The sequence below is a fragment of the Zingiber officinale genome, chromosome 5B (genome assembly GCF_018446385.1).
Source record: "Zingiber officinale cultivar Zhangliang chromosome 5B, Zo_v1.1, whole genome shotgun sequence".
Taxonomy (NCBI): Eukaryota; Viridiplantae; Streptophyta; class Magnoliopsida; order Zingiberales; family Zingiberaceae; genus Zingiber; species Zingiber officinale.
In genome coordinates this window covers 49,368,320-49,386,452 of record NC_055995.1, presented here as the reverse complement: position 1 = coordinate 49,386,452, position 18,133 = coordinate 49,368,320, and the positions used below count along the sequence as shown (strand labels likewise).

Genomic DNA, 18,133 nt, shown 5'->3' with positions numbered 1-18,133 from the left:
AAAATGATGCGCAATCAAAAGATACTAAATTTCTAGGTTACCCATCATAAGCGTTTTTTGATTTACCCTGATAATTAGTAAAAAAATTTATTAGAATCAAATCAATCATTAAATAATTAATTAGATTAATTGGATTTATTAATTTTTTTTCTCATTGTATCTCACTTGAATGATAGAATAATGTGTACTAATATAAAAAGACTTTATATGACGCAAAGTGATGCTATATTATCGGAGGAAAAAGACAAATTAAAGAAAGCTCCTACGTCATTCCAAATGTTAGTGGCCGTGTTGACACATTGGCTGTCGATTTGTAGAAATCATTTGTAATCTCATTTCTAGCCGCAAATTTACAGATGGTTCTAAGCCAACTTTTAATGTTGGCTATTGGCTTGATCATTGATTAATTTGTTGATTAATTAGAAACAATTATCTAATTAACATCAGTAAATTTGTAACAAAAATTTATTCATTTTAAAATATCTTGATCCTTTTACAATGTTTACTATGTTACTCTTTACTATTTTTATAAATTTAAATTATTTTCAAAATTAAAAATTTACAATTAATAAGTACTTAATTAATTTTAATTTCCACTTTTCAAACTATAAATTTTTTAAATAGGATAAGAGACACGTACGATATCATTATTTTTGAATTAATTGTAACCCACGTGAATGCAAATTAACCAACTCGAGAATTTCTGAAAGTGGTAACCAATCAAATTCATCGTGTGATACATTCGCCCATTACCAAAAGCGATGAGTTCATATTGATTATATTCACTCCTACTTCAAAGAGGTAATTAATAAAAGAAGATATATTTTACCCACCTTCGGCAAAATGTAAAGCGATACGACGACGTTGCCAAAAGATGGGGCAAAATATATGGTACTGCATGCTTTACCACAATATATGAAATCGAAATTTTCCTGCTGATCTTTGATTCTTTGTGCCAACTCATGCTTTAAATTAAAAATTAATTAAGAAAATGACAAACAAAAATCACAAAGAATTAATTGCTCGCCCACATCTTCTTTTCTATATAAAGAGAAGCTAGCCAAGACGGAATGTGGATGCACTGCGAGTTGAGTTATACAGCCACAGCATTCCGCCCCTGTAGTTTTCTCCTTTCTCTTCTAGATCTGTTCCAACTCCCGAGGAAAGAGAGAGAGAAGAAACTCTCGTGGATCGAAGATGCTGGTTATTACAATTCAAAACCCTGTTCTAACCTTGGTGGGACTCATAGGTGAATTTATACACAACCTTCATTGCCCTTTGTAAAATTTAGTCATTTAAGTACGTGCAAAAAAGAAATAAGTGGAGAAATGTACTTGGACAACGACGAAAGAAATAATTAAAGCGACAGTATTAATTGTTTAATTGTTTGCTGATGAACGTAGGACTGATTTTTTTTGTTCTCGTTCAGGTAATCTTATTTCCGGTATGGTGGTGGTTTCCCCCGTCCCAACATTTTACAGGATCTTCAAGAACAAGTCGACCGAATCATTCGATTCATTTCCATACGTGGTTGTATTATTCAGTGCGACGATGTGGGTTTACTATGGCATCCTTACACTTGACGTTCTCCTGCTCACCATCAACATTTGCGCTTGCGTAGTCCAAGTTATCTTTCTCATCATGTTCCTTTATTATGCTCCATCAAAATCTCGGGTAATTTAATTATCCTTTACAAATATATATTTGGATTCTCTTAGATCCATTCAGGATCAAATTCCATCTGATACTTTATGACTAATTAATTAGTTTTGCATTTAAATAAGACCCTTTTTTTCTCTTGCTTAATTCAGGTATATACGATGAAGTTGATACTGCTGATCAATTTGGGAATATTTGGCTCCCTACTTCTCATCAGTAACCTATTTATCAAGGAAAGCAAACGAGATCAGATTACAGGAGGGATATGTGCGTCGTTAGCTGTCGCCGTCTTTATAGCTCCCCTCACTATCATCGTAAGCGATTGACCATTTCCTTTGTTAAACAAACTTCTCTGATTCTTAATGCCCTTCTTTCTAATAGCTTTCTCTCTGTGGATTGTATTTCTTTTCCTGTGTATACAAATATAACATGAAGTTGTATTTTAATATTGTTTCAGAGGCAGGTAATAAGAACTAAAAGTGTGGAGTACATGCCAGTTTCACTATCCATCTTCCTCACGCTATCTGCGGTTGCATGGTTCAGCTACGGGGTTCTTCTTGGAGATTTATTCGTTGCGGTACAGTGTAGTATCTAAATCAATATGTACATTTCAAGCCACTATCAAGAATCCCATTAATTATTTTTCAATTTGTTGTGTTCCAGATACCAAATGTTTTTGGATTCTTATTGGGAGTTGGTCAAATTATCATATACTTGATGTATATGAACCATGACAAAGAGAGATGTTCAAAGATTGGGAACCAGGGCACTGAAGCGCCTGCGGACATGGAGGTTCCTGAGGCGAAGAGCAACTCCTGCGAGCTTGCTCAGGTACAACCACATGTGTAGAGCGGCAGGATCGGAGAGAGAGAATCTACATTCAACGTCATTCAGCATATCATCTTCAGTTTATATCTCGTGAGCATGATATTTATTTGTTGTTGTGTTTACTTATAGGCATTGCCGCCAATGTGCCTGTCCCACGTATTGGGATTTGGGGAATTATAAAATAATTAATAAATGCGTTACGTATTGTGGTATCGATCGTTGTTGTATCGATGCAATTCTCATATTACTTAAAAGATATAATTGGTTTCTGATTAAATGTTTAGTGCTTGATTAGCACAGAAAGCTGAGATGAAATGTCAATATTAGAGAGTAACCAAAGAATATTGTCCAAAATAATAGAGAGTTAGTAGTTGAAGTCCGACAAATTAAGATCGACAAAATATTAAAGTCCTAGTAAATAGATCATCGGTATTGAAAGTTCCAATACGTCTCGCTTAATTTATACTAAACAAATGAGGAAGTCTTTTGTGCTAACCAAATGAGGAAGTCCTAAAAATATGGAATCTCTAGGCACAACATAGATTCAATTTTAGTATGGTCAGAATTAGAGTGTCACACGTCAATTGAAGTACTTCGGTTATCGATAAATCCAAAATGAAAAAGTTTGTTGTTTAATTTGGTCAGATTTGTGGTTTGATTTGGTCAACTAATGAAAATTCAGTTAACTAGTTAGTTGACATAGGCTAAGAAGCAAATGAACGGAATATTTTTATTTAGGATTTCATCCAAGTATATACACTACAAAAATAATGTCACTTAGGGACAAAATTTGTAACAAATTTTAGAAAAAAAAATCGTTGGAAATTGGATTTGGGATGAAAATTACGATAAAAAAAAATCGTTCGAAATCTGCCGTCCCAAAAATTTGCGACGAAAAATTATAATTTCGTTGGAAATTTTGCAACGAAAATAATATTCGTTGCAAAATTCGTTGGAAACTTTGCGACAAAACCAAAATTCGTTGGAAAAACTACAACGAAAATAAATATTTGTTGGAAATGTCAGCATGAAAAATCTCCGACGAACCTCAAATTTGTCGCGAATTAGCAACTAAAAAACGTATTCGTTGCAAACAGATTTGCGACAAATAATTATTTGTTGGAAAAGTTTCAAAATACAATATTACCAACGAAAATATAAATTCGTTGGCAATTTCCAACGACAATGCAATTCCATTGGAAATTTCCAACGAATCCATATTTTCGTTGAAAATTTCCAACGAAAATATAAATTCGTTGGAAATTTCCAACGAATCCATATTTTCGTTGGAAATTCATATTCGTTGGAAATTTCCAACAAAATTCATATTCGTTGGAAATTGCCAACGAAATATAAATTCATTGGCAATTTCCAACAAAATTCATATTCGTTGGAAATTCCCAACAAAATTCATATTCGTTGGAAATTGCCCACGAAATATAAATTCGTTGGCAATTTCCAACAAAATTCATATTCGTTGAAAATTTCCAACGAAAATATAAATTCGTTGGAAATTTCCAACGAAAATATAAATTCGTTGGAAATTTCCAACAAAATTCATAGTCATTGAAAATTTCCAACGAATTCATAATTCGTTGGAAACTTCCAACGAATTTATATTTTCGTTGGAAATTTCCAACGAATTTATATTTTTCGTTGCAGTATTCCGATAAAATACAATATTTCCAATGAATCTAATTTCGTTGCAAAATTCGTCCCAAAAATAAAAAAAATACATCCAGCCCTATCTAATTTCAATATTTTTTCCTATTACATTTTTTTTCAAACAGATTCAACATATATATAAGAGCACTAAACACATTAACAGATTCAACATATTCACCACTAAACACAATAACACAAATATAAATAAAAAATCAACTAACATATTAGTGTACAACAAAATAAATACAAACATCAATAATATAAACCCAAACACATGCACCATTAAAACATGTTGTTCCATATACAACCTAAACTAAAAGCATAAAACTAACAATACAACACATCATCATCCAACAATACAAACTACAACAATATACAACTACAACTAACACCCTAAACCAAACACTAATAAAGTTACAACAAACATGTCATAGTATCCAAATTCCAATATCATACAAGAACATGAAAAAGATAGAGTAGAAGATAATCTTATGGAGATCCTTCTCAGTCCAAATCCTTCTTCTACCTACATCAAAATATAAACAAAGAAAAAGAAAATCTTATAAACCAACACAAAAGTAAATAGGTAAAGACTTACATATTTTTACGTCAATACCACCATCATCTTCACCTACCAACCCTGTTTGAAACAAAAATAACAATACTAATCAAAATACAAAAATTAATAATTTATAAAATCGATAAAATAAAAGAAGTAAAAAATTCTAATTACAAACACTCATGCATCATCATCAACATCATCAGCGACATCATCATCGACATCATCATCATCATTAGCATCATCACCAATACCAGGAGGAATATAGCTTGGACCCGATCTAAATTGTTGTAAAAGAAAGGCTTGTTGTTTGCGCATTTCAACCATATCTAGATCTCTTTGTGAATTTTGTTTTTGAATTTTTAAAATTTGCTGATCCCTTTGAGATATTATGCCTTTCAAATTGTCAATCTCTTTAGTTAAGCTATGAATCTGTGTCGTTACTGCGGGTGGGGTAGAAGAAGATAAAGATCTTCGAGGAACATTATGGATTCTACTCATAGAACCCATACCTATTATCCTTCCCCCTTTGACTCCCCCACTGGCCTCTAACCATAAATCTAAATTATTAGTAACAGACGGCTCAGATCCCTCAATATTATCGCCATCACCTGAACTTCTTTGTGATAATGATAGCTCATCATATCTCTCCTATGAAAAATTAAAACCTTAATTAGAGCAAATAGATAAGTAATAAAATCTAAGTTAAAATTATGATTAAAGATTAAATCAAACCTTAATTATTCTAGCTCTATCTCCACTCCAAGTCTAGTCTTTTTTTTTAAAAGTGCGGACGAAAGTGTCTATAAAATCAGGCTCTTTTCCCAAATCCCTAGACTAAAAATAATATGGTTAGAAATAATATAATAACATCAAATATATTAAAAATCTAATTGTAGAGTTGAAAATTTACCAATCTACGTGAATGCTCCTCGATATTTATAGATCCTCCTGCATATATTGCACGTGAGTCTCCAGAATTATAAGCTTGATTTATTTTATTCCGCAAAATTGCAGATCCTAACCCAATTGTCCGTCGTGATAAAGGGAGACTTTTTTCCAGTACTTTTGGCATGGTTTAATACATGGCGAATGTGATCACCACATTTCTTTTTGAAAATTCTTTTAACTTCCATCTCAAAATAAGGGTCCCAACTAAATAATCGCTGAAATGAAAAAAAAAACAATAGATTATACATGAACGTAATTGTTTTATATATAAAATAAATTAGTTATACCTTAAACTCGCACCACCAGAGTTCTTTTGTGGGTGCTGGAGTGCTTGAGTATGACATTGATTCTCCTTTCCAAAAGTTATTCACAATTTGATTAATCTCACGAACAATAGTTATTGAATTTTCAAATCTATCATAAAATTACAATAAACAACGTTAAATAATTAAGATAGTTAAAATATAATAATTTTAATACTTACGAGTCTAGTGTCTGGCAAGTATCGGCGACTCAAGTGGGGAAGGTGAATGGCCATGTGAAGGTCCTGCCGGTGACTGGCCACATGAAGGTCCTACCGGTGACTGGCCACATGAAGGTCCTGCCGGGGACGGTCTACGTGAGGGTACTGCCGGCGACTGGCCATGAGAAGGTTCTGCTGGTGACTGCCCACGAGAAGGTCCTGACGGCGACTGGCCATGTGAAGGTCCTGCCTGATGGGAGGGCGTAGGTTCCTATCAGATGGTGAATCAGTCTGGCCAATGCTTGAACGGTGTCGTCTATGGCGTGCCCGTCGAAACTGCCAACCAAAAATCAAAATTAGAATAAAAAAAATTAAAAAACTTAATGCTTGCTGAAGAAATATGAAAAACTTACAATATCCATAATATAAAAATCAGAGAGAGAGAATCTGCAGTGATAATGTGTCACCTCTAATGACCTATAGAAAAAAAAATAGCACACGTATAACATATATAAATTTAACAATGAGATATTATGTAGATAATTAATTAAACTATGAATTTTATAAATTTACAGATTAAAATTAAATATAAAAAAAACTTATTGTACATGTTAAAAATCAAAGTTGTCGTCGTCGTCGTCGTCCTCGTCCTCGTCCTCCTCCTCCTCGTCCTCCTCCTCCTCATCATCATCATCATCAACCTCATGAAATTCACTGGCATCCACATTTATCACTACTCCGCTGGGATCTCGTAATGTTGAAATAATATATTCCTCGATCTGAAATGTATTTACAACCTCCTCTTGTTGATATGCAATGTCTTCCCAATGTTCCTCTATTTTTTTTCCATGCTTTAGTTTTACAAACAGCCCACCAATCCATTTTATCACGTTTCAAGCTAGGGTATGAAGCATAGAACACTTGAATCACTTGTTGTGCCAAAACAAAAGGTTCATATCTCTTATATAATCTTTTATGATTTATTTCAACCAAATTATAACGTGGATGCACCTTCATCCCTCTGATAGGATCAAACCAACGACACATAAATAAGATAACTCGCATTTCTGGACCAGGGTATTCTATCTCTATAATTTCATCCAGTAGACCATAAAAATCATTGCTTACACCTCCATCATTGGATGACTGAACACATACCCCACTATTCATTGTAGTCTTCCCTTTTCCATATTCTTGAGTATGAAAATTATATCCATTTATGAAATATGCTGGCCAAGTGCGTACCATTGCTTTTGGACCCCAAGATAGATGAAATAACATTTGATGTTCGAGGTGATCTTGATTATCATAAACCTAAACTCAAATGAATATGTTATTCATTTAAAAGTTAAAATATACTATACCAATACAATAAATTAGAATACAAGGTAAAAATTACTTACATATGATTTGAACCAAGGTGCAAATTCTTGATCGCATAAAACGATCAAACTCTAGTGTTGGCATATCAGAATACAAGTTTTGAAAAATCCTATCATAAAAAATTGAATTATAATACCAAAAAGTTACGATAAAAAAAAATAGGAAAGATATACTAACTCGAAATATGGTGATACTTCTGGACAATTAAGTAAAACATATGTCTGGGTTGCTCGCCATTCTTGATCAATTAAATATCTTTGCTTACATTGTCCACTCGGTCGACCAAGATAATTAAAAATTGAGAATATGTTCGTATTGGGATTAATAGGACCTTCAACATTTCTTTTAGGTCTCCGTCTTTTGGTCTGAATGTGAGGCTCAAAATAATACGATGCAAAAGTTGTTACTTCCTCCACAATGTATGCATTAACAATAGAGGCTTCAACATGTGCCTTATTTTTTACTTTTTTCTTCAAATGATATAAAAATCTGATTGAAATATAACAATTTGTATTAGATGAATATATATAAAAAAGTTATAAATTTACAACGCATTAATAACGAAGTATATAAGATAAAACAAAATATACCTTTCAAATGGATACATCCATCGAAAATGGACTAGTCCTCCAACTTTGGCCTCGTATGGCAAGTGAACCAAAAGATGTTCCATTGAATCAAAAAATGAAGGTGGAAAGATTCTTTCTAAATTACACAAAATAATTGGAATGTCTCTTTCTAACTTCTCCATCTGTGAATATCTCAAAACTGTTGAGCAAATATCATGAAGGAAAATGCTTAACTCTGTAATTGTACCCCATACAAAATTTGGTAAGAGTTCCTTAAAAGCAATTGGAATAAGTCTTTCCATAAATATATGACAATCGTGACTTTTCAAACCAATCAATTTGAATTCCTTCATATCGACGCATCTCCCAAGATTAGAGACATACCCATTAGGAAATCTCAATGATTTCAACCATTCACAAACAACATGTCTCTGTTCTTTATTCAATGTATAAATTGCCTTTGGCTTTGGTCCCCTACTACATTCATCCACATCAAGAGTGGGTCGTTTACAAATTAGTCGCATATCTTTTCTTGCATTCAAATTATCTTTTGTTTTTTCGGCGATATCCATCACTGTATTTATGAGATTATCAAAAACATTTTTCTCAATATGCATTACATCCAGATTATGATGAATTAAATTACTATACCAATAAGGTAAATCCCAAAATATACTCTGTTTAGTCCATTTATGAGTGCTTCCATATTCATATGTTGTACCATGTGGTTCTTCAATAACAGATGGAAAGTGACGCACTCTATATCAAATATCTTGACCTGTCAATCTTAATGGCGGAGGTGTTCTTTCAATTCTATTCCTAGTGAACTCATCTTTATTCCTTCTGAAATTATGATTTAATGGTAAAAATTGTCTATGACAATCAAAATAACTCGGCTTTCTCCCATATTTCAATCTGATCGACTTTGATCTCTCCATACATATTGGACAACCTAAGATTCCCGCAGTACTCCAATCAGATAGCATACCATAAGCTGGAAAGTCACTAATGGTCCAAAGAAGAGCAGCCTTCATAACAAACATCTGATTAGTATGGACTTCATATGTAGGAAACCCTTCATCCCATAGTTGTTTTAGCTCTGCAATCAGTGGTTGCATATAAACATCTATTAACTTCTTTGGATTTTGCGGGCCAGGCACAACTAATGTTAAAAACATATACGGTGTTTTCATGCACATCCCAGGCGGAAGATTATATGGAGTTAATATAACTGGCCAACAAGAATACTGTCTTCCTGATTTACTAAATGGAGCAAAACCATCAGCACAAAGACCTAACCGAATGTTTCGAGTCTCCTTCGCAAATTCAGGATATGTTCTATCAAAATTTTTCCATGCCTCTACATCTGATGGATGGCACATTAATCCCTCCTCTGTTCGATGATTTGCATGCCAAGTCATGTGTTGAGCAGTGGTCTTTGATGCATAAAGCCTTTGTAACCTAGGAGTTAATGGCAAATAAAATAACTAACTGTATGATTTACGTCGTTGTTGACTCCTTCTAGAGATCTTGTACCTATCTTGATTACAGAATCTACAAACATTTGCATCTGCATCATCTCCCCAATATAGCATACAACCGTCTCTGTAAACATCAATTCTTTCCACCGGAAGACCTAATTCTTTCGTAAGTTTTTTCATACTGTAAAAATCATTAGGCAGTATATTATCTTGGGGCAATGCCTCTTCAATAGCTTGAACAAACTTATTGAAATTATCTTCCGACAAATTAGACTCTGCCTTGATATTCAACTGTCTTGCGGTGAATGATAATTTAGTATGATTGTCACAACCAGTCCATAAAGGTTCATCTGCAACACTTAACACTTCCTGAAATTTAAGATATGTTTCATTATCCACAATTTCATCAACACCTGGTACTTGTACCTCTTCTAATGGTGATGCATATGTTGTAAACATTTGCTCAACTGTTGGAGGGCAGCTAGAACTGGCACCATGTGGTTCAGGAATTAAATTCGGAGTCGCTGCATCAAATATCATTCTTTGATATGAATTTAATTGATTATAATAACTTTGATCCCTAGAGACTTGTATGTTGTGTCCATAATAATCCTCATCAGATATGAATGGTTCACCATGACATGTCCAATTATAGTAATTCGGAGTAGAACCAAATCTATAAAGATGCTCTGAAACTTTATTAGATGGTAAAAATTTTCCATTATGACACTTTCTGCATGGACATCGTATCTGATTACCATCCATAAACTCAACATTACTAGATGCAAAATTTAAAAACTGTCTCAACCCAGTGATAAACTCATCAGTTAAACCCCCACGGTCAGGTAAATTTTTATTATACATCCAACTTCTTTCATTCTGCATGTTGCCTGTTTCAAACAAAATATAGTAATAAAAACTCCTAAAACACAAATACTAATGGTCAATATTACTTAGCTCACATACAACTGCAAATAATATACAATAGAGGAAAATAAAAACATGCAATCATTATTAAAATATCATGTGTAAAAAAATATACCTAACAAAGGTAAATAAAACTGAAAGTCTCTCCCAGCCACGTCAAATCCAAACCTGCACAAACAATAATATTAAATTTACAATAAAATAAAAAAGTCTAGAAATTATCAAATATAATCTTGGCCCCAACGGCAAGGCATTGACCCCCGGACAGCTGTGCCGCTGTAAGGCACAGACAGCCCACGACTAACCAAGGTCGAGAACAACTAGTCGACATCAAACAATGACTTGTCGATTTACAAACAGAGGTCACCCAATGCTGTCAGCTGCCAGCGGACAGCATTAGTCGCCAGTGGCCAACCTACGGCGCCAGCGGGATCACCAACGCCAAACAACAGCTAGGTGAGGCCACCATCAACCATCCTATGCCGACAGTGGACAGGGAGGCTGCTATTGGCCAACCTCGGCACCGTTGAGACCAGCCAGGAAGCTGCGAGAGCGGCCAGGCGGCGGCGCTAAGGCCAGGCGCAGGCGTGAGGGGCTAGATGCCGCCGTGAGCTACCAGGGGCCGCCGTGGCCAACCTCGCGTCCACTTGCGACCAGGCACCAGTCACGGTCAGGCGCGGCCGCTCGCGGCCAGGCGAAGGCGCGACCGGCCAGGCGATGCCGCGAGATAGGGAAAAAAAGAGACGTCGCGAGATCGGGAAAAAAAACAAGAGCTAGAACGAGAGAGGCGGCTTACCAGTCTAGAGAAGGGCGAAAAAATCATCCGCAGCCGCCGCCAGGAAAAATTAGGTCAAGAGAAGAGGTGAGGAGAATAGATCGGGCCGGGTCTGGATAAATAATTAGGGTTCTTCCAACAAATTTCCAACAAAAATATTATTTGTTGGATATTTGTGACGAATATGCAATTCGTTGGAAATTTCCAATGAATCTGCAATTCGTTGGCAATTTCCAACGAATCCAAAATTCGTTGGAAATTTCCAACGAATTTTAGATTCGTTGGAAACCCTTCCTATTCTTAAAATCACGGTTGACCGACCTAGAGACCTCCGAATTGGATGAAACTGGTTCCTGTGTGCTCATCTATTTATCCTGACTTCATATGTGTCCTCAAATATTTTTTTTACTTTATATGTTTTTTCCTTTATTTTTTCAATCCCCGATGTGTTGGAAAAATTAAATTCAAGTTTAAAAATTCACAAATCAAAATAAATTAGCACCGTAATTATTTTTAATTCTTGGATATAATCACGAGAACCTTACGCACGCCAATAAACTAATTTCCCCTCATTCTGAGCACTCAAACATCATTTTTTAAATCTACCAAGTTCAACAAAACTCCAATTTGATTTAAAACTCTAACACTTTCATGCTCAAATTCAAAGTCATCCAATTGACCTTGATGTTAAAAATTAATCTTATTTAAAAAAAAATATTTGAGCTCATCTATAGAATTAGGAGACCAAGAGGAGCACATAGGAACTTGTTTCATCCAATTCCGAGGTCTCTAGGTCGGTCAAACGGGTTTTTAAGCCATAGCATACTTTCCAATGAATCTGCAATTCGTTAGCAATTTCCAACGAATTGGCAGATTCATTGGAAATGTTTCCAATGAATCCAAAATTCATTGGAAATTTCCAACGAATTTCAGATTCGTTGGAAACCCTTCCTATTCTTAAAATCACGGTTGACCGACCTAGAGACCTCCGAATTGGATGAAACCGGTTCCTGTGTACTCCTCTATTTATCCTGACTTCATATGTGTCCTCAAATATTTTTTTTACTTCATATATTTTTTTCCTTTATTTTTTCAATCCCCAATGTGTTGGAAAAATTAAATTCAAGTTTAAAAATTCAAAAATCAAAATAAATTAGCTCCGTAATTATTTTTAATTCTTGGATATAATCACGAGAACCTTACGTACACCAAAAAACTGATTTCCCCTCGTTCTGAGCACTCGAACATCATTTTTTAAATCTACCAAGTTCAACTAAACTCCAATTTGATTTAAAACTCTAACACTTTAATGCTCAAATTCAAATTCATCCAATTGACCTTGATGTTAAAAATTCATCTTATTTCAAAAAAAATATTTGAGCTCATCTATAGAATCAGGAGACCAAGAGGAGCACATAGGAAATTGTTTCATCCGATTCTGAGGTCTCTAGGTCGGTCAAACGGGTTTTTAAGCCACAACATACTTTCCAACGAATCTATAATTCGTTGGCAATTTCCAACGAATTGGCAGATTCGTTGGAAATGTTTCAAATGAATCCAAAATTCGTTGGAAATTTCCAACAAATTTCAGATTCATTGGAAACCCTTCGTATTCTTAAAATCACGGTTGACCGACCAAGAGACCTCCGAATTGGATAAAACTGATTTCTATGTGCTCCTCTATTTATCCTGACTACATATGTGTCCTCAAATATTTTTTTTACTTCATATATTTTTTTCCTTTATTTTTTCAATCCCCGATGTGTTGGAAAAATTAAATTCAAGTTTAAAAATTCACAAATCAAAATAAATTAGCACCGTAATTATTTTTAATTCTTGGATATAATCACGAGAACCTTACGCACGCCAATAAACTAATTTCCCCTCATTCTGAGCACTCAAACATCATTTTTTAAATCTACCAAGTTCAACAAAACTCCAATTAGATTTAAAACTCTAACACTTTCATGCTCAAATTCAAATTCATCCAATTGACCTTGATGTTAAAAATTAATCTTATTTAAAAAAAAATATTTGAGCTCATCTATAGAATCAGGAGACCAGGAGGAGCACATAGGAACTTGTTTCATCTGATTCCGAGGTCTCTAGGTTGGTCAAACGGGTTTTTAAGCCATAGCATACTTTCCAATGAATCTGCAATTCGTTGGCAATTTCCAATGAATAGGTAGATTCGTTGGAAATGTTCCAACGAATCCAAAATTCGTTGGAAATTTCCAACGAATTTCAGATTCGTTGGAAACCCTTCCTATTCTTAAAATCACGGTTGACCGACCTAGAGACCTCCGAATTGGATGAAACCGGTTCATGTGTGCTCCTCTATTTATCCTGACTTTATATGTGTCCTCAAATATTTTTTTTACTTCATATATTTTTTTCCTTTATTTTTTCAATCCCCAATGTGTTGGAAAAATTAAATTCAAGTTTAAAAATTTACAAATCAAAATAAATTAGCTCCGTAATTATTTTTAATTCTTGGATATAATCACGAGAACCTTACGCACGCCAACAAACTGATTTCCCCTCGTTCTGAGCACTCGAACATCATTTTTTAAATCTACCAAGTTCAACTAAACTCCAATTTGATTTAAAAGTCTAACACTTTCATGCTGAAATTCAAATTCATCCAATTGACCTTGATGTTAAAAATTCATCCTATTTCAAAAAAAATATTTGAGCTCATCTATAGAATCAAGAGACCAAGAGGAGCACATAGGAACTTGTTTCATCCGATTCCGAGAACTCTAGGTCAGTCAAACGGGATTTTAAGCCACAGCAAAATTTCCAACAAATCTGCAATTCATTGGCAATTTCCAACGAATTGGCAGATTCGTTGGAAATGTTTCCAACGAATCCAAAATTCGTTGGAAATTTCCAACAAATTTCAGATTCGTTGGAAACCCTTCCTATTCTTAAAATTACATTTGACTGACCTAGAGACCTCTGAATTGGATGAAACCGGTTCCTGTGTGCTCCTCTATTTATCCTGACTTCATATGTATCCTCAAATATTTTTTTTACTTCATATATTTTTTTCCTTTATTTTTCAATCCCCAATGTGTTGGAAAAATTAAATTCAAGTTTAAAAATTCACAAATCAAAATAAATTAGCTCCGTAATTATTTTTAATTCTTGGGTATAATCACGAGAACCTTACGCACGCCAACAAACTGATTTCCCCTTGTTCTGAGCACTCGAACATCATTTTTTAAATCTACCAAGTTCAACTAAACTCCAATTTGATTTTAAACTCTTATACTTTCATGCTCAAATTAAAATTCATCCAATTGACCTTGTTGTAAAAAATTCATCTTATTATAAAAAAAAATATTTGAGCTCATCTATAGAATCAGGAGACCAAGAGGAGCACATAGGAACTTGCACTACAAGAAAAACCCTCATAGACATCGGTGGAACAACATCGGTTTTAAGCAAAAACCGATGTCTTCGAGTATTTTACACCGGTTTTTCTAAAAATTGGTGTCTATAAGCGCAGATTTTCACTCATAGACATCGGTTTTTTAAGCTGATGTATATGAGCGCCTTTTTTTTGTTAATAGACATCGATTTTAACAGCGGTTTTTAAAACCCGGTGTCTATGATAAAATAAAATAATTTAATTTTCCCGCCAATACTTAAGCCAAATTTGCAACACTTCAATATTTCCTCCAAACCTAAACCTATATCGTGCCGTCCACCATCTCTCTCAGCCTCATCTCCCTCTTCCCCTTCCTAGATCGACGTACGATGCCCTTGCTGCTTCAGCCAACCACACTGCATCTCCTCCATCTCCTCCTTTGGGTAAGAAGAGGCTGCCTGTGTGGATTGGAGTCATCGCCGAGTCGCTAGAAGTGGCCCTCCTCCACTCTTACTCGATCCCATATCTGGTAACCTCGATTCCTCATCTCCTTCTTCTGATTTGATCCCTCCTTGTCGATCCTCGTGTGGCCAGGACTGATCGGAGCTCCTTGCTCATTGATTTTTCTGCTCACGGTAGGATTCGGCGCTACCTTCGGGTGTGTTATCGACTAATCGGTCGACATGGTGAGGGGGAAGATGTAGATGAGGAGGATAGAGAAACTGGCCAGCCGGCAGGTGACCTTTTCCGAGCACCGGAGAGGCCTTCTGAAGAAGGCCTTTGAGCTCTCCGTGCTGGATTAAAAAGGGGCGTTGTGTCCTGGAACCCTAAAGATACTCCCGCAATGGGTTTAGGAAATGCATGATAAATATACCCAATTATTTACCTGGTCTTCCAACTTCCAATCCCGAAGCCATGGCTTCCTCCTCCAAAGCCCTAGGCGAGCTCCTCCGCTCGCCGAAGCGTCTCCGCCCGATCTCCCTCTCCCCGAAATCAATGACCCTCAAATCCCCCCTCTCCACCCTCCACGCCGCTCCTCTCGCCGCCGGTGAACACCCCTCCGCACTCATGTCGGAGCAGGCGAAGAGGGCGAAGAGGGTCGACGCCGGCCGATCCCTTTCCCGATCGAAGCGGAACCTCAGTATCTGTTCCGAAAGGATCGCGACAAGGAAAGGTACTCATTCCGATCCCTATGTGAAGCTGGGAGAGCTCTTGGTCGAGGAGACATGGCTGGAGGCTCTCCTCGGTGAGCTTCAGAAACCCTATGCGCAGAACCTGTGCAGGTTTGTGGAGATGGAGATGCGCGGCAGCGTCCCTATCTACCCTCCGCCCCACCTTATATTTAATGCTCTTCATTTGACTTCCTTTGATGAAGTCAAAGCAGTCATTATTGGACAGGTAGACTCCTTGACCTGAATCATTTTGTTATGCCTCATTGTATGTCCTGTTCTTTGAGTTTCTTGTTTCTTACGCATGCTACAACTTTGACATTTTGTGCCTCCTGATTCCCATTTATTAACTAGATGAATATCAAGTTTATTCATACTGTCATAGTGTATTGATCTAGTAGCAGTGGCTTGTAGAATGATGTTGGTCATTTTATCTGAGGCCTCCATTATTTGGTTCCATGTAGAAAATCGAAAAGAACATGATTTAAATTTTGGTTTCTATGTCTTGCTTTGGTTTGATGAGTTTGATAGTTTAATTATATTTGGTTCTTGTTTTTTTTTTTTTTGAAAAAATTTTTTAACCAAAAATGCCAAAATATAATTTGTAATATATTTTCAAGTAAATCCTCAAAGCCTTGTCCAACCATAATAATCTTGTCAAATTTTATGATGCATGTGAGGATGCACTTAACGTCTACGTAGTCATGGAGTATGTCTTAATTAACTCTAGTTAACTTAACAATGAGTAACAACGTTTCTACATATGATATTTGTTCCATGTCACAAGATAGAGTTGATATATCCAAAACTTTTTGCATGTAGTATCCTACTAATATGCCTCTTTGCTTTCCACTTTGTATCCTGCACTAAGGAAAAATGATAATACTTTTCCATACAAATTTTAAAATGAACACTTCTAAGATGATGGGCAGCAATTTTTTTAAAAAAAAATTATGTAGTACTTCTGTTAATTTGGAACTCAACAATATGTTTTTCTCTTTTCCAGATTATGTGAAGGTGGAGAATTATTAGAAAGAATTTTATCCAGGTAAAAAAGTGATTTTATTGGCCATAATTTATATCTATTTGATTATTTGAATTTGAAAATTAATAACTTTTGATTGCTTTTTTTCCCTTGTGTTCTCAAGAGGTGGAAGGTACTCAGAGGAGGATGCAAAAGCTATAGTTATTCAAATACTGAGTGTAATCGCCTTTTGTCATCTTCAAGGTGTTGTGCATCGTGATTTAAAGCCAGAGGTTTGTATCATAGAGAACTTTGATTCAATTTATGCAGACATGATATTACTTTAGATCTCTTATTTTACAGGAGCAACTTAGGGTATTCTGCTGTTCATTTCTTTTTCAACATATATTTTTCAGCGCTGTTAATATTTCTTCCTTGTATTTAACAACAGAATTTTCTTTTCACCACTAGAGATGAAAATGCTCAAATGAAGTTGATTGATTTTGGCCTTTCCGATTTTGTTAAACCAGGTGAGCATTGTTTAGTGGCATGGTCTAGTTGATTGCTTTTTTGGTGATGTTAAACATGAAAATGTTATCCTATTTTGTTATGGATTCCTTTTGTTGTTTTCTCTGGTACCATTTGTTGTGAGTTTCCTTTGCCACTAAAGTTTTTGAATGTGTCATTCAACCTATCATTTTCTGCATTATATTTTAGGTATTTTACAGATTTTTGCTATAATGGAATAGAGTCCTCTTTTTTCAGCTTTTATTTTTTATGAAAGCATCATGCAAGAATTGTTGCATTAACATAAATCTATCAAAGTACAACAACAAATGATGAGAAGTAATAATAATCTTGAGTAGGATATAAGTAATATTAGATTGGAAAGAGAAAAGTGGGAAGGGTTACAAACTAATAATTGTCAACATCGCGTGGCACTCATATTTAACTTGGCTACTTGGAAGACATTTTTGAGTTTGATCACCTCAAGATGCCAATTGAAATTGTTTCAAATTTTTCTAGCAGGTCTTTTCAATTATTCTTTAGTTGGCTTTGGATTTGTAGAATTTTATACAGTAGTTACTTGTTTGTTCACATCATTCTTGAATCATATGTCAAATTGTTTTGTGACAACTTATAGCATCCACTGTTACTAAGAAACTATTTCGACCTGATAATTGCTCTCAATTATCCATACATTGATAACCCAAATATCCTCAGTTGATATGGGTTAGTGCATGAGATGGAATTTCCACAATAAACTTAAGCAATGCTAATGTAGAATGGGGAAGGATTAAATACCAGGTTTAACATGAAAACAAGATAGAAGTATTTAACAATATTAGAAGGCAAAATTTCAA

General features: G+C 35.1%; 2 protein-coding genes across 5 annotated transcripts; both read left to right on the top strand.

The window, feature by feature from the left end:
• The first annotated feature begins 1,197 nt into the window (after positions 1 to 1,197).
• LOC121986632 (bidirectional sugar transporter SWEET12-like) lies at positions 1,198 to 2,667 on the top strand. The gene is made up of 6 exons (XM_042540585.1): positions 1,198 to 1,249; positions 1,430 to 1,674; positions 1,812 to 1,973; positions 2,117 to 2,236; positions 2,323 to 2,490; positions 2,617 to 2,667. The coding sequence occupies exons 1-6, from the start codon at positions 1,198 to 1,200 to the stop codon at positions 2,665 to 2,667; spliced, it is 798 nt and encodes a 265-aa protein (XP_042396519.1).
• Positions 2,668 to 15,530: 12,863 nt separating this feature from the next.
• On the top strand, positions 15,531 to 17,352 carry LOC121987388 (CDPK-related protein kinase-like). Of its 4 annotated transcripts, none has more exons than XR_006113549.1 (4): positions 15,531 to 16,034; positions 16,812 to 16,853; positions 16,954 to 17,062; positions 17,241 to 17,352. XR_006113549.1 is itself a non-coding variant. In XM_042541206.1 (4 exons), exons 1-4 carry the CDS (start codon positions 16,510 to 16,512, stop codon positions 17,329 to 17,331), a joined length of 267 nt encoding a protein of 88 aa, XP_042397140.1. In that variant the 5' UTR covers positions 16,041 to 16,509; the 3' UTR covers positions 17,332 to 17,352. The 4 variants fall into 4 exon arrangements, 1 of the variants encoding a protein (XP_042397140.1); XR_006113548.1 differs by having other exon boundaries at positions 17,221 to 17,352; XR_006113550.1 differs by lacking the exon at positions 15,531 to 16,034 and adding an exon at positions 16,041 to 16,480 and having other exon boundaries at positions 17,221 to 17,352.
• Positions 17,353 to 18,133: the final 781 nt, after the last annotated feature.

Bases quoted from the DNA above. Each gene is read 5' to 3' on its own strand.
- LOC121986632 (XM_042540585.1), top strand. From the start codon at position 1,198: ATGCTGGTTATTACAATTCAAAACCCTGTTCTAACCTTGGTGGGACTC. The intron at 1,675-1,811 runs GTAATTTAATTA...TGCTTAATTCAG, and splicing joins ATGCTCCATCAAAATCTCGG to GTATATACGATGAAGTTGAT. The intron at 2,237-2,322 runs GTACAGTGTAGT...GTTGTGTTCCAG, and splicing joins TTGGAGATTTATTCGTTGCG to ATACCAAATGTTTTTGGATT.
- LOC121987388 (XM_042541206.1), top strand. The intron at 16,854-16,953 runs GTAAAAAAGTGA...TGTGTTCTCAAG, and splicing joins TTAGAAAGAATTTTATCCAG to AGGTGGAAGGTACTCAGAGG. The intron at 17,063-17,220 runs GTTTGTATCATA...ATTTAACAACAG, and splicing joins ATCGTGATTTAAAGCCAGAG to AATTTTCTTTTCACCACTAG.